At 53.7% G+C, this 15000-nt stretch overlaps 2 protein-coding genes and 1 long non-coding RNA gene across 8 annotated transcripts; 1 reads left to right on the top strand and 2 right to left on the bottom strand.

The window, feature by feature from the left end:
• The first annotated feature begins 2216 nt into the window (after positions 1–2216).
• Positions 2217–4089, top strand: Clic3 (chloride intracellular channel 3). Its single transcript, XM_036184193.1, has 6 exons — positions 2217–2252; positions 2986–3095; positions 3174–3299; positions 3442–3548; positions 3630–3805; positions 3886–4089. The coding sequence occupies exons 1-6, from the start codon at positions 2217–2219 to the stop codon at positions 4042–4044; spliced, it is 714 nt and encodes a 237-aa protein (XP_036040086.1). The 3' UTR covers positions 4045–4089.
• Positions 4090–4856: 767 nt separating this feature from the next.
• Paxx (PAXX non-homologous end joining factor) lies at positions 4857–6434 on the bottom strand. Of its 5 annotated transcripts, none has more exons than XM_036185223.1 (7): positions 6128–6432; positions 5996–6056; positions 5791–5843; positions 5526–5716; positions 5370–5432; positions 5142–5226; positions 4857–5069 (listed from the first exon to the last, which is right to left on the bottom strand). In XM_036185223.1, the coding sequence occupies exons 1-7, from the start codon at positions 6253–6255 to the stop codon at positions 5030–5032; spliced, it is 621 nt and encodes a 206-aa protein (XP_036041116.1). In that variant the 5' UTR covers positions 6256–6432; the 3' UTR covers positions 4857–5029. The 5 variants fall into 5 exon arrangements, with proteins under 5 accessions (XP_036041116.1, XP_036041117.1, XP_036041114.1 ...); XM_036185224.1 differs by having other exon boundaries at positions 4857–5065; positions 5370–5438; positions 6128–6431; XM_036185221.1 differs by having other exon boundaries at positions 5370–5438; positions 6128–6428.
• Positions 6435–13997: 7563 nt separating this feature from the next.
• On the bottom strand, positions 13998–14615 carry LOC118581278. 2 transcript variants are annotated; one of them, XR_004944676.1, is made up of 2 exons: positions 14558–14615; positions 13998–14120 (listed from the first exon to the last, which is right to left on the bottom strand). It is a non-coding gene; the product is annotated as an uncharacterized LOC118581278 (long non-coding RNA). The 2 variants fall into 2 exon arrangements; XR_004944677.1 differs by having other exon boundaries at positions 14589–14615.
• Between the last annotated feature and the right edge of the window lie 385 nt (positions 14616–15000).

The following is a 15000-nucleotide window of genomic DNA, read 5'->3' as shown; positions in this document are numbered from 1 at the left end:
CAGAATGGGCCAGCAGAAGCTCATAATCCTGCATGCTAATGCTTTTTTTTTCCAGTTCTCTGTGTTATCCTGTTTGTATTGGTTTGCTGTGGAGGCCATACAAAGAGGAGACTGGGGTTAGGGCAGGCTGGCTTTACTATAAGCCTGAGGGAAGATGTGTTTCAGGCCCTTCCCCAACTCCTGGACTTTGCCTTCCATAATCCTTGAGGCATAAGTGTGTCATCCTGATCGCCTCTGCATCATGTTTGCAGAATGTTCTGTGAGCATGTCTGTGTTCAAATCTCCTCTGTCCCCTTTATGGTGCTGAGAATCAAACACAGGACCTCACAGGCCAGGCAGGCTCTCTGCCTCTGGAATACACCTAGCCACACATTTCCCCTTTGGAAAGGACATGGTCACGTTGAATTGGAGCCTACTGGCTGGTCTCATTTTCAATTTGATTGCCTCTTTAAGGACACTATCTCTGGATAAAGTTTCAGGTCCTGGGCATTTAGATTCCAATACATGAAGCTTTTGGGAGCACACAACAAACCTACAATACCCACTCCGTTGGCATGCACTTGTGGACCCATCTCTCATCCCACTCCCTGCGAGGGACACAGTTCAGTGGTACGGTGATGACCCTAGAGTTTGGGAGGCAAACTGGAGCTGACTCCAGGAGACGATGAGCAGGAGGACAGTGCACAGATGGCTCCAACCACCCACAAACTGACGCGTCCACAACCCCGCCCGGAACAGTAAAGAGGCTGCAGCACTTTGGCTTGGTTCTTGAGATGTGTTTCTTTCGCCCCACGCCTCTGCTCATGTTGTCTGCCCACTTCACCCTTTCTTGTGCATTTCTAAGGGCAGCTTTGCAAAAATATGTAAACACAGGGCCTGTCTGGTGACCACTGGCAGTTTGGAAAGGCTTCAGGGGCTGCAGTGGTGACCTGCATGCAAAGGACAGAAAACCATAAGGCAGAAAGCCGACCATGTCAGCAAGAAGCCAAAATAAAACTAGCTCTAAGGAGTTAAGAATCGGGAGAAAAACTGAGACTCTGGTACACATCCAAGCTCCAAGGATGTCAGAGCTGCATAATACCTGTCTGGGAGCTCAGCTGAGATGAGGGAAGTGAGCAGATGGGGCTTGGGAGCAGGAAGCCTGGGACAGCTGAGGCACTAGCCAGAGTCAGGCATGTGAGCAGGTGAGTGGGCAGGTACGGAGCCACCTTGGCTGCACTATCCAGCCTGGATGGCACCAACCTACCAGAGAGAGGAAAGCAATCAACAGGTCCTGGTCAGCTGTGGGCAGCGCCAGTCCTCTGTGAGCACAAGTTCTGAAGGCCAAGTCTCCTGCAGGGCGGCAGAGACACCAGTAATGCCAAAGGAACTCACACTATGGACCCCAGTGGGCTCAGGAAGCCTGAGTGAGTGGCAGGTATGTGCCCGGTAGGGTCAGACTATCCTGGCCTTTTCCTTCCTGCTGGGGACCACATTCCCAGCTCCTTAGCCAGCAGGCAGCAGCTCCTAATCCTTCCTGGTGCCATCTGAAGGTTAAGGTGAAGAGTAAGAAACCTGCCTGGAGCCTATGTGGGCATGGTGGGGCATGGAATCCCCTGCCCAGCTGGGTTAAACATCAAAAACCAGGCTTATCAGCCTGCCAGCCATGAACATGTCAGGAATGTGGGCCCGCCCTGAGGGCAGAGGGCCCTACCTGGCTGGGCTTTGTCGGAAGGAGGGGGCATCTCTTCCAGAAGGGCAAACTGAGGCATTTTTAGATAAAGATTTGGCAATGAAGAGGATCTGCTGTGGAGGGCTGTGAAGCAGGCCCTGGGCTGAGATCAGTGTAGCATGGCTGCAATCCAGAACTTTCCCTTACAGGCTAGTAGTACTCTGTGCCCATGGTCTCTCCTGGCCTCCTCACATCCCCCACCCCCACCCCTGTTTGCATTCACCACACTGGCCCCATCACAAACACACTGAGGCTTCAGTCTTTTGCTGTGAGCCAGTTTCCCATACTCACAGCCAGCCCCGAGACTCAGGCTCCCTGTGGTCACTGTTATACGTGGACACTCTGGTCTTGTAAAGACACTCTGCCTTGGCATCCTATCTGCTGCCTAGGTGGTTCCGTGGGGCGGGCCCACAGACTGGGGAGGGTGGGGCATCCAGGGAGATTTAAAGAGCTCCCAAGGCACACCCTGTGCCCTGTGCTGCCGCCGGATGCCTCAGCTCCTACCATGGCCGAAACCACCAAGCTCCAGCTGTTTGTGAAGGTTCTGGGCAGGCTGGGCTGGAAGGGGTGTTCTGTTTTCTTGTGCAGGCTGAGGGGTGGGCCTTCCTAAGGGTGCCTTCTCCTGTGGTGGGCTGAAGCTGCCTGGGGGATGAGCTCTTAAGGTGGGGGCATCAGATAGCCTGGGTCCTGCTCTTCACTTTGGCTCCTGGACCTGGCCCAACCCTGGGAGAATGCCCCTTGGTGGGGAGGTATCAATCTGGTAGCTTGTACCAGAGATTTAGCTAGAGATTCAGGTTCATGTGCCAGAAGGGGGCTGGCCAGATAGCCCCATTAGCTCTCAGGCCAGTGCTCAGATCTGAGTGGGGGGCAGGTCCTGTCCTCCTCTTTGGCCACTTCCCTGAGCTGAGCTGTCGGCTTCAATACCCAGTTGTGTGGGTTGATCACTTAGAAGATGACTCTCTGGCTACCCCACCCTGTAGTCAGTTTCTGTGACTAGAACTCTCTGGCTCTGGAAGGAAAGGATTGTGGCAGGACCCCAAGGCCAGGCTGGCACTGTCCCTACCTGCCTTCAAGGTCCCAGTGTCTCTTGCTCTCTGCACTCCAGGGATCAGGTCAAGGGCCCTCACTAGACACTTGTAGATGCCATGCCCAACCAGGCCAGAGTCCTAGTGTGCCTCCAGAGCCAATGGCAGTGGGAGGCAGGTTCCCACCCAGCCAGGTATCGGGATTCCTGAGTCTGCTCCCAGCCCAACACCCCTGCCCCATCCACCCAGGCCAGTGAAGATGGCGAGAGTGTAGGCCACTGCCCTTCCTGTCAGCGGCTCTTCATGGTGCTACTCCTCAAGGGTGTCCCCTTCACACTCACCACAGTGGACACACGAAGGTGAGACACGGCCCTGGACCCCTCCCTGGCCTCTGCCCCGCTCAGGCCAGCCACCTCCCTTCTGCCTGGTGTCCACAGGGCGCTGGATGTGCTGAAGGACTTTGCACCAGGCTCGCAGCTGCCCATCTTGCTCTATGATGGGGATGCCAAGACAGACACGCTGCAGATTGAGGAGTTTCTAGAGGCGACGCTGAGGCCACCTGAGTGAGCACCTGAGGGGCAGGAGGGCAAAGATGGGACTGGGGGGTGGTGGGGGGACACTTGGGAGAGTGCCCAGGAAGGGTGCTTTGAGACAGAGTGTATGTTGAGGATCTGACTGGAGTTCTCAAACCACTCACACCTACAGCTTCCCTAGCCTGGCACCTCGGTACAGAGAGTCCAACACAGCAGGAAATGACATCTTCCACAAGTTTTCTGCCTTCATCAAGAACCCCGTACCTACACAGGACAATGGTGAGACACAGCCCAGAAGGTACAGGCAGGAGGGACAATCCAAGACCAAGGCTAAGTCCTTACTGTGCCATTGCCCCCAAGCCCTGTATCAGCAGCTGCTCCGGGCCTTGACCAGGCTAGACAGCTACCTGCGTGCACCATTAGACCATGAGCTGGAAAGGGAGCCACAACTTCGTGAATCCCGACGCCGCTTCCTAGACGGTGACCAGTTCACACTGGCTGACTGCAGCCTGCTGCCCAAGCTGCATATTGTGGATGTAAGCTAGGGACCAACTGGTAGGTGTGGGGAGAAAGGCCATCGAGCAAGGCCCGAAATCACACTCTATTGTACCTACAGACCGTGTGTGCACACTTCCGCCAGATGCCCATCCCTGAGGAACTGTGTGGTGTCCGCCGTTACCTGGACAGTGCCCTGCAGGAGAAGGAGTTCAAGTATACGTGTCCACACAGTGCCGAGATCCTGGCAGCTTATCAGCCTGCTGTGCACCCCCGTTAGCACCCCTAACTCCATACACTCATCTGCAGCCCCATAAAGGCATCTCTGCCCCAAGTTAAGCGTGTTCTGAACATCCAAGCGGCCAGAGGCCCACAATTACGCCAGCCCAACCCCATGGTGAGAAGCATAGTTCAAGATAACAGCCTAAAATGATGAGGGCAAGAGTCCAGTAGGCAAGGTACAGTTCATCCTCCTCCATGGTGCTAGCAGAGGCCTGGGGCTCCCTACAGCTGCCCTGGCACAGTGGCATCAGGGATCTAGGGGACTGGATTAGTCTCCCAAACCAGTCAGGCCAGAGCTGGGCGTGGTGCCCTGGATGGCCAAGAAGGGTGGGGAGCAGAGCCCCATGGAGCTCAACCTCCGGGATCCTGGCCAGGTGGGTGGTAGCAGGCCTACATTCCTCAGTCCTGCCACAGGCTGTGGGCCAACGCCTCCTCCTCCAAGAAGGGGCTTCCACTGTCTGACACTCTGTAGTGGCCTTCCAAATACGCACCTTCCCCAAGACAACTCCTCTGTGCATCTCTGTATGGGACAGGTGTGACCTGTCCTGTCTGGGTGGGGCTTAGAAGTGTGGGACAGCATTCCAAGCCTTATGAAGTCCTGGCCCTACCAGGCTGGGACCTTCTCAGCTTCTGGGCTGGCCATACAGAAACAACACAGTCAAAGAAAGCTCTACCCTAGATCCAGCCAGGAGAGCCTCCTTGATGCCCAGAGCCTGATGCATCTATTTGCATCCCGGGCCTCCACACCAAGAGAGTCTTCTCTGGCCTCCTCCTCAGAGCCGATCCTCACCAGTCAAGTCTGGCCTAGCATTTCTACCCAAGAGAGCAGTTTATTTCACCAGGAAGGGATGAGAGGCATTCCTGCCCAACAGTAGGACCAGTCAGCAAGTTAAGCAAGGGGTTTCTCTGATTGGTGGGGGTTTCAGATCTACCCCTTTCCTTGTAGACAGGCTCCTGGCAAGGTCACAGGCTCTTCTGTATTTTCAGGTCTCATCGAAGTCTACACCGCCAGCTGGTTTCTTGCTAGAAGACAAGAGTATGTAATGCATAAAGGAAAGGGAAGGGACCAGGGTAGGAAAGACATGTGGCAAGTACCTTTTGAAGCCAGGGTTGATGAGAGACTCCCCTGGACACCGTCTCCTGACCCCAAGTCCAGAGCTGCCTCTCTGGTGATCAAGTTCTGCCGGAAAATCAGATCAGAGAAATCTTGAACCCAAAAGAACTCCGACCACACTGAAAGATTCTCTCTAGAACATGAGGCACCTGAGGAGGCAGTTCCAGAGAAAGACTAGCCCCATCCTACATGCCAGGCCTACCTCTTACCTGGTAAAAAAATCTGAGGGCCCACTGGATGGGTGTTCTTCCTGGGACTAGTGGCAGTCTCTTCTGCAGCTGGGAGAAAGCCATGGGCACCCCACTCAATGCCAAGAGGGTATACAGGTCCTCGAGTGAGGGTACAGGTGCTCACATATAGCTTACCTGCTAGCCGCCTCTCTAGGTTGTACACACGCTCTGCCAGACTAAGAGTCAAAGCCTGTAGCTTGGGGGCTGCCTCTGTTCTGGGCACCTTGGAGAGGTCAAAGGTTAGTGCAGAGGTGTCTCCTGAGAGGGTCATCAAGGCTCTATCCTCTTGCAGGCTTACAGTCACTGCTTGCTGCTGGCAGGCTGCCCTAAGGAGAAAGAGGATGTGTTTTAACCCTATTCCAAGTTCCTCACCCACATGGCCTCCCTAACTGGGACTCACCTGAACCGGGATGGGATGTCCTCAGTCCCACTTAGACCAAATCGGGCTTTCTGCTGGGAACACAGAATTGTCACTAACAGCCCTTGACCCACTGGACACTCCAAACTGCCCATCCCTAGAATACTATTAGGACCGTAGCCAAAGGGAGGAGGGTAAGGGGGTGCTAGGCTCCCAGATGTCTCCCATCCCCAGTGCTGGTACGCACGAGCGTTGCCAGGCTGTCAGGCGAGAAGCAGGTGCTCCAGAGCTCCGCGGCGTCCGTCACACTGGGCGGGAGGGGCTGTCAGGCACGGCGGTTGCTGCACTCCCGCACCCCACATCCCTAGACCCCACTCACTAGAGGTTAAAGCCGCCGCCGTCCGGGTCTCCACCATCCTCCAGCTCACAGTAGCACACGAAGCGGGGAGGGCCTGAGCCTGGTGGCAGAATGCAAAGCGGCGGCGGTGACAGCGACGGAGGGGCCATAGCAGCAAAGCGGTTTCACCCCAGGAGCCAAACCTCTTGTGGGTTGAGGGCGCCTGCGCAGAAGTACGAACTTGGTGACTTGCAAGCTACGGGGCGGAACTTCTGGTGTCTGGAAGGACGGAAGGACAAGACTGCGGGGCGGTACTCAGGACTGCCAGTGTTTCCGGAGATCAGGCCTGGCTCGCAGGGCCGAACTAGAGGGTGGAGCTTAGTGCTTGGGGCGGGGCTGGAGGCACCTTGAGGGCGGGGTTTAGAGAGAGGCGGGACTAGAGGGCGGGACTTAGAGCTCTAACCCCTTCGGAAGTAGGCTCCTCAGTGCTACACCGGGCTCCTTGCTTTGACCCTGGCACCCTAGCAGAAATCTGTAAGGGCCTCACTTCTGGTGCCCCTCGGCTCTTCGGGGTCCCTCCTAGCGACCGCGCGCACACCTGCTGCTTTTCAATGCTGGTCCTCTTTCCTAAACATCCCCCATGGGCTGATCCCGGAGGCCTCCAGACTTGTCCCTTCATGTCACTTTAGATACAAACACAACTCTTTCCACACTGAATTGTAACAAACCAAAATGCAAGTAGGTTTGGTAAACAGTGCAAACAGGGAAGCCTCCCTACTCCATACAATATCCTCCCATTGTCTGACCCCTCCCCCCCCCCCACCCCCCCCACCCCCCCCACCCCCCCGCTCTCGTGCTACCTGCTGTTTTATCCCTGAGGACACCTTGACCAACACAAGGTCTCTGGAACTTGAGATCTAATGCAAGAGATGAATACTCAACAGGACAGCACTCAGGTTTCGGCAAAGTGCTGATTGGAATCCACATCAGGGGCTACATACAGAACATGAGCTGGTGTTTGAGCTGCTATCTACCGAGAGTGGAGCCCAGTAAAGGGTGTGCTCAGGAGGAGGCCTGGATGGGAACAGAAGTCTTCCCAAGGCTGTGCAAGAGGGCTGTCATGACCCTATGAGAGCCTCAGTTAGAGTGGTTACCGACTGAATTGTTGTAACTAATATATTTGAAGGGTGCCGTCAGCCAAACATACCTCAGTCCTCACCTTTTTCAGGCCTGATGAGGCTCCTGCCTCAGAGCCTTTGTGTGGGTTGTTTCCTGTCCCCAGCCCTGTATACTACCCTTAGCTCTTTGCTGAAATAGCATCTTTTGAAAGAGTTTTCTTGAGGCTCTGCGTAGACCATTTCAACTCTGCCCATCTTTCTTCCTCTCTCCCATGCCATTACTTATTTTCCCTGCTTGTCACTGTGGTTTTAGGATTCTCTAGGACAGTCTTGACGTCTGCTTGCATGTCCATCCTCAATGACCCCTCCCAGAAACTGCTCCTAAAGTCTTGCTTCTAGCCGCCGAAATACAGCAGAAGTGACAAGTGACGGCTGCCACTTCTCCCAGTCCCTCTCGTTACTCACCAAGACCCAAGGCAGCCCAGGACACCTTTGACTAACAAAGTAAGGAGGACCGCAAGTGCTCGTGAGGAAACCTAGAGGCAGAGCCTGTCCAGGCCTGGGAACAGCACACTGCACCCTCTTCCACTAGAGGGCCTGTACCAGACCTTACGGACCCAGACATAACACAGCTCATCGTGTAAACTGCTAAATTCTACAGGATCTGATTCTCAGTCTATGGAGCTGCTGGGTTTTTGTTATGGTGGTTGTGGCTTTTTTGTTTGTTTTTCCAATTTTGTGTCTTCAGTGCTGAGGCAATGAGCTAGACACAGCAGTGGCCCCAACCACTCTGGGTGCTGAGGCAGGACCATTGTTTGAACCAAGGAATATTTTCTTTAATTTTTAAATGATATGTATATGTGTGTGCTTATGTACACGTGAGTGCCGGTACTCATAGACTCCAAAAGATTCCCTGAAGCTGGAATTCCAGGCAGCTGTGAGTTACAATGTGGGTGCTGGGAACTGAGCTTGGGTCCTTTGGAAGAGCAGCAACTACTCTTAACTCTAGCCCATTGAGCCAAGGAATTTAAGGCCTTCTCAAGTAGCATGTCAAGACCACTCAAGATATGGTGGGACCCATTGGGGTCCAGGGATTTTGAGCATTAAAACGGTTATATGTGAGTTGACATATTTTGTTTCTGGTTGCAGAACTGGCTGAGAGCTGCCCCTTGTGGCCATACCAGGATAGTGCAGCATATGACTGGTGGACTAACCTCTGCCAACAAGGATCGATCACTCCTGGACTCCCAGGAACCAAGGCTCCCAACCCAGAATGAAGGGTATGGTGTCCTTGAGGCTACAGAGGGCAGCCTGCCTCTCCCCATTCCAGACCCTCTTGGGAGTCCATGGAGGTGGAGCTGAGCTGGTTTGAAGGAAGGTCTGCCTTGTCTCTGTTGCTGCACGGCCTAGGAGACCTTCTTCTCTCCTCTTGGTCTGTGACAAGGTATAGACCGCGCATCAAGTGACAGCATGTGCTCAGGCAGCATTTCTCACTAACACACCTCTGGGGTTGGGAACTCAGGTTTTGCTGGGCTGACTGGACATTGCCCAAGCCTTGCGGGCACCACCATGGCCACAGGGGCAGATGGAAGCAGGACTTCCAGCTTGGTAGTCCAGACCCCAAGCCTTCAAATGAGTGACAGGGCTCACCATTGGCCAAGTCCTGGAGACCAGAAGGTACTGAGCATTAAAGGGGCTGGCTGACCACTGGGGTACATGCACAAAGGTGTGCATGTGTGTGTGTGTGTGTGCGCGTGTGTGTGTACTTCTTTTCTCTGTGGTCCTCTCAGCCCAATCAGCCCCAATCAAGAAAAATAGTTTGGAAAGACAGGAATTTCTTTCTTTCTTCCCTCCCCCCCCCCCCCGAAACAGAGTTTCTCTGTGTAGCTTTGCACCTTTCCTGGAACTCACTCTGTAGCCCAGGCTGGCCTCGAACTCACAGAGATGCACCTGGCTCTGCCTCCCGAGTCCTGGGATTAAAGGCGTGCGCCACCACCACCTGGCTCTTTTTTTTTTTTGGACTGAAAAAATTCAAACCAACTAGAAAGCAGCAACAGTAGCATAATGGGCCCCAGATGGGAAAATTATCAACATTTTGACAAATTTACAATCAGTATTTTTTAAATTAAATTTTATTTTATTAAATTTTCCAGAACAGTTACATTACAGACAGCATTGACCTTTACCCTCAAAAATTTCAGGACAATTTTGTCTTTTCAAGACAATGGTGTTGCAGGGCACAGCAGAACACACTTGTAAAGCCAGTTAGGAAGGCCAAAGCCAGAGGACCTCAGGGACCTGGTCGGCTGGGATAGACAACAGGGCCCTAACGCACACACAAAAGAGAAAATGAATAAGACTACACTGTCCTGTACGAACACAGCAATAGTACTCTCACCTTTTTGTGTGTGTTGTACATATTCAAGTGTGCCCATGTATGTGCAAGTGCACATGCGCACACATGCAAGCAGATCTCAGAGGTCAATATTTGCTGACTTCCTCAATCATTGCCCTTATTATTGTTATTTTACATTATTGATTTTATTGTGTGCCACAGAGCAAATGTGGAGGTCAGAGGGCAACTTGTACGACTTGGTTTTCTTCCTCCACCCTTGGGTCCCAGGACTCAAACTCAGGTCATTAAGACTTAGCAGCAAGTACCTTTACCTTCTGAGACATCTCAACAGCCTTATATTTTGAGATACATGAAGACTGGATGTGTCTACAGGGCACACTTGGGACAGGGTGGGGTATGACTTGCCGCATATAATTGCTGTCCCAAGGCAGGAGCTTCTGGGCAGCTAAGCTAGCAGCACTTTACTCTCAGGTTGGGTGCTGGGGTCTACAGGCTCCAAGAAGGACCCTCAGGAACGTTTGGGTCTTCCTCCTGCAGAACCAAGGTCCTGCCCTTTCCCAGCACCCAGGGTGCATAACTGCACCCAACCCTGCAGGTACTGTCCTGAGGAACTCAGCTCATGCCACCCACCAACCACTCTCTGCCTTCCCCTGTCAAATACTGCTTCTGTCAGCTTGGGGAGCTGAACAGAGAAATCAGGAGCTCTTTGGAGGAAGATCCAGCACATAGGCAGCACAATCCCAACTGGCCTCTGGAAGTCTGGATCTGTTACTGCAAAACAAGAAGAGGGTGTAGCCAGTCCCCAAGCATTGCTAAAAGTGGGTGTGAGGGTGTAGTGGGCTAGGGGAACTGCTTGGAGCTGTGGTGACCAGGCTTCCCTGCCTTCTCCATACCAGAGACCACCCCCATTGTGGTTGGGGTTGGGGTGGGGCTTTGGGAGGGATCTCCAAGGGTACTCACCTGTACCAGGGCACCAATACACCAATCTGTTGAGAAAGCAGGTCTAAATGCACACCTTTGCCTCTTCCCTTAGTCCTCCACCTCAGCTAATGATAGTCTCCTGAGTGGACTGACCTGGACATTCTCCCCTCTCACCTGGCCTAGACAGTCAAGGGGTGTCTGTCCTCTGGGACTTCCGTCCTGGTTTGCATCTGCAGGGTGACTCTGGGTTTAAAGGGTTCCTATAAGGAGGAGAAAGAGATAAGAAATGTATAGATAGATAGCGGAGGAGACAGACAGAAACACAGGATAGCTTCGGGAGGTTCTGGATCAAAACCCAATGGACCCAGCCGCGCGGTGGTGGCGCACGCCTGTAATCCCAGCACTCGGGAGGCAGAGGCAGGTGGATCTCTGTGAGTTCGAGGCCAGCCTGGGCTACCAAGTGCTGGGATTAAAGGCGTGCGCCACCACCGCCTGGCCCAAAAAAACTTTTTCTAACACCAAGGGGCGGGGCAAAAGACTTCCCCCTTGCTAGATCAAAGCACACTGCACAGTCAAGTGTAGACCCTTCCAAACACCTGGTGACCACAACCTGGTAATCATCCCCTGCTGGGTAAAGCAAGCTCAGATTCTCGGACCCTGAGTAAGTTCTCACTAGGAAACCTCTGTGGGTCTCTACAGTCTGGATCTTCAGTGTCCTGGCTCCTGCTGCCCGGAGCTGGACTGGAGGCAGCCCTCACCTGATGTAGGCAGCAGGGCACCCTAGCTGGGGTGCAGACCTACTTGGCTTGCCAGCCTGTGCATCTTCTGTGCACCTTCAGGAAACATCTATGGGGTGTGGACTGAGGGCAGGCAAGGAAGGTCTTGAGCACAGATGGGTAGGGACAAAGACGGGGTAAGGTTTGTGGAGTCTGGGCCCCCTGCTCCAGACTCTGGAAGTCCCAAGAAGACAAGTTGAGAAACAAAGTTTCTCTCTCTGTGAGTGAACAAGTAATGAGATGTGAACCTGGGCGGTGCTCCCACCCAGGCTGGGGCCACTGCTCTGGGGAGGGGCCTGTGTCTGGTACCATGGGTTATCAGGACCAGCCCCTCTGCCAGCCCACTGCAGCACTGCTGCCAGGCGTTCTGAAGGCCTTACTTCTCTGTGCTGAAGTATAACACATGAAGAGCACATGAATGTCACTCTAGGCCATGGCTAAGAGTGAGAGGTGGCTTGGGACCAAAACTCAAGGAGGCCTACCTAGGAAGATCCACAATATGGAAGCCACCCCTGGGACACTCCACTCAGAAAGGCTTCCCCCCTCTGCCAGTCCTGCAGCTTACATAATGAGGTACCCCACCCCCACTTCTTTCCCTGCTGCCAGACGATGACACTGCTGGCCATCCAGCTCCTCACCGGGTTGCTGAACTGCCTGGCCATAGTACCCTTGGTGAAGGTTGTTTCTACCTCCTGGCATCCGACATCTGGCCTGGGGAGGAAAAAGTCCACACCTGACACCTGAGTAGTGAACCTTGATGGTGCTCCCCCCCCCCGAGATCTGCCTTGTTTTTTCAGGCAGCCCTAACCCCCAGGGATCTGAGGACGTTGCCTGTGCAAAGCTGTCACAGAGTCTCCTATTGGCCTTCACAAAAATCCAACACCAGCCTACAGGACAGGAAAGGCCTGTTGGGGGGGGGGGGGTAAAGAGGGTTTGCCAAGGCACACATCCACGGAGTGCCAAGTCCTTATCCTCCTGTGCAGGCACACACACACACAGACATTCAGACCCTGTTTCCTCACTCAGGCCTCAGGCAGGATTTGGTGTGGCCTGGGGTCCTTTGGAGAGCAGGCTTCTGTGGCCTTTATTGGGCCTCACTGCCCAGGCTGTAGGAGCCTCTGGGTTGCACTTCTGGCATGTCAGGGACAGAGCTGCTTCTCCCTGACCTTCATTTAGCTACACACTTGTCTGAGGCCACACTGAAGGTGAGGTTCATAGGATCACTTATGTGGGGTACCCAAGCTTGACAGCCAGGTCACCATCGGACAAGGGGTTCACAAGGACCAAGTGCATCCTCCCATCTTCCTTGGGGTCCTGGAAGCCCTAGTATCTTACACAGCACCAATTATGTACCAGGTGCCCTGAACTGCAGGGCAGGGCAGGCAAGCTGTATGGAAACCTCTGCATCCTATGAGAGCTTACCTCATCTTGCCAGGATGCTTCCCTGCTGAGGCTCAGTGTCCGGCACCCACAGCTTCTGTACCTAGATCAACCCCAGCCCAGTGCTGGGAAACTGAGGCAATGTATTCCAACTGCAGGTTCTGGACAGTGTACTTGTACTCGAAAGCCTACTTCTGGTCCAATGCAGCAAATGGATGGAGGTCTTTCTTGAAGTCCAAGGCCCTGATAAGCTGGAAAGAAAGACTGTGTAGACAGGAGCCTAGGATGAAGAAACAAGCAGGTGAGATGGTTGTAAGAGACAAAGTTGTCCTGGATGGGGATCTGAGCCCAGCCTCAGGACTAACCCGCAGAGCCTACAGCATTGTGGAGTGTCCGCGGGGCAGAGGAGCTGGGGTGGCTTCCTCCGAGTGGACTCCATGTTCCCAAGATGCCCTGAGATGCCTGTCCTGTCTTAGGACACAACCCACTGGGATAGGCCACTAATTGAATTGCACCTGACTTGGTAGCTTCTACACTCCCTCCCTCCCCGAGGGGGCCGGAGTAGGCAGAGGCACAGGTCGGTAGGCTCTCTTCAGCCTGCTCTATCAGATGCTCTTCTAGCAGCTATCAAACATACAGCTCCTTTTTTTTTTTTTTTTAATGTGCATTTTGCGTTTTCGCCATGAGTGTCAGGGTCCCCTGAAATTGGAGCTACAGACAGGTGTGAGCTGCCATGTAGGCGCTGGGAATTGAACTCGGGTCAGTACTCTTAACCCCTGAGCCATCTCTCCAGCCCTTTTTTGGCTTTTTGAGACCAGGTTTCTCTGTGTAGCAGCCCTGGCTGCCCTGGAACTCGCTTTATAGACCAGGCTGGCCTCGAACTCACTGAGATCTGCCTTCCTCTGTCTCCCGAGTGCTGGGTACTGGGATTAAAGGTGTGCACCACCACTGCCTGACCAAATAGCTCCTTTTTGTCCTTTAGCCTACTGCCCAATCCAAAGATTCTAATCCCACACCTTGAAAGTTTATGGGATGTGAGGCTCCCTGGAGCCTCTTCCTGCTTGAGTGGCTACTGTCAGGGCAGGGGTGGACACATGTCTAAGGGTTAGATATTAAGTGACTAACTTCCACCAGCCCAGCCCAGGCCTGGTTGTGGTCAGCAGCTTGAAGGGGCTGTGGCTAGAGGGATTGGGGCATGTGGTGATGTTGGAGCCCTATGCAGGGTAGGTGCCGAATCCCGCATTAGGCCCTTAAGCTGTTCCCAGTCAGACTTCAGCAAGAACAGACACCCCTCTGGCTATCATATTGAGATATTTATGGGCAGCCCAGAGGCCCAGAGGACAGACAGATAGGAGTCAAGCTCTGATTTGCTTTGGACTTTATTTCTTAATCAAGACAAAGCTGGAGAATGTAGAGGCACTTTGGGGAGCCAGGGCTGTGGTCTCGAGAGTGACATAGTGAAGGAGTCCTGAGGGCCAGATCACCTGCACAGAAGAACAGGACCCATCAGTGACGTAGGCAACACCCTTGGCCCCATGGGGCCCGCGCTGTACTCGGGCAAGGGCCTCCTTCTGGAGGATTCCCCCAGAGTCTTTGGTCCCAATGGCACTAGTGAAGAGCCCTCTGACTTCGAGTTTCCATCCCTTGCCATTCCCTCCCTGATTTTGCATGTCCGGGTTCCTTGGAGAGCCCTGCTGTTGGATGAACTTCAGAGAGGAAGTCCTTCCTCATTCGGTCTGGGACTAGGCACCCACACAATTATCCCTCTCCCCAGGAGCCAGAGGCCATCAGCCCTGTTCTAGTATTGGAACTATGATTTTCCTTCCTGGCTGTCTCACCTGGACCTTGTTCTGTCTGGGGAGCAGAGTCCCCACCACTCAGTGGTCATGTGATGTGTGAGTAAATGAACAGGGGCACTTACCAAGTGAACACAGCCCACTGGCTTCTCTCACCTGTTCTCACTTTTAAATGCACTTATCTGCCGAGAAGGAAGCCCAGGGAAGTAGTCAGTAGCAGGCTTAGACCCATATTCGTCAGGGTTTTGTGTGTCTCTCTTGCCTCTGAGAAACCTTCCCCCAGGCTATGGAGCGTCAGCTTTTGTTGAACCCCCAAACTTCAGACTCTGTCCCATCCCTCCTCCTCCAGTCTCTTCTTCAAAACAGAAGGGGTGGTCTTTCTCCATCTGTTTTTTCCAGTAGCACCCCTAAACCTCTAGCTGGGGGCTCACAGACAGGGGTGCTAGGAATCCACCAGGAAGGGGGTTCTCAATAAAGGGGGCTACAATAAAGGGACAGACTGACACCTCCATTTATTTCCTTGGAGTCCCCTGGGCTAGCAGGTACGGCAAGGGCCATGCTCCCAGTC

This window comes from Onychomys torridus, chromosome 4 (assembly GCF_903995425.1).
Source record: "Onychomys torridus chromosome 4, mOncTor1.1, whole genome shotgun sequence".
Lineage (NCBI taxonomy): Eukaryota > Metazoa > Chordata > Mammalia > Rodentia > Cricetidae > Onychomys > Onychomys torridus.
The sequence above is the reverse complement of the archived record's forward strand: the minus strand, read 5'-3'. Positions and strand labels throughout refer to the sequence as shown.

Excerpts from the sequence above, each read along its gene's own strand:
- Clic3 (XM_036184193.1), top strand. The coding sequence starts at position 2,217 with ATGGCCGAAACCACCAAGCTCCAGCTGTTTGTGAAG. Across the intron at positions 3,549-3,629 it reads CGTACCTACACAGGACAATG|CCCTGTATCAGCAGCTGCTC; the intron begins GTGAGACACAGC and ends ATTGCCCCCAAG. Across the intron at positions 3,806-3,885 it reads CCAAGCTGCATATTGTGGAT|ACCGTGTGTGCACACTTCCG; the intron begins GTAAGCTAGGGA and ends TTGTACCTACAG.
- Paxx (XM_036185221.1), bottom strand. The coding sequence starts at position 6,255 with ATGGCCCCTCCGTCGCTGTCACCGCCGCCGCTTTGCATTCTGCCACCA. Across the intron at positions 5,717-5,790 it reads GACATCCCATCCCGGTTCAG|GGCAGCCTGCCAGCAGCAAG; the intron begins GTGAGTCCCAGT and ends CTTTCTCCTTAG. Across the intron at positions 5,439-5,525 it reads CCTAGAGAGGCGGCTAGCAG|CTGCAGAAGAGACTGCCACT; the intron begins GTAAGCTATATG and ends GCTTTCTCCCAG.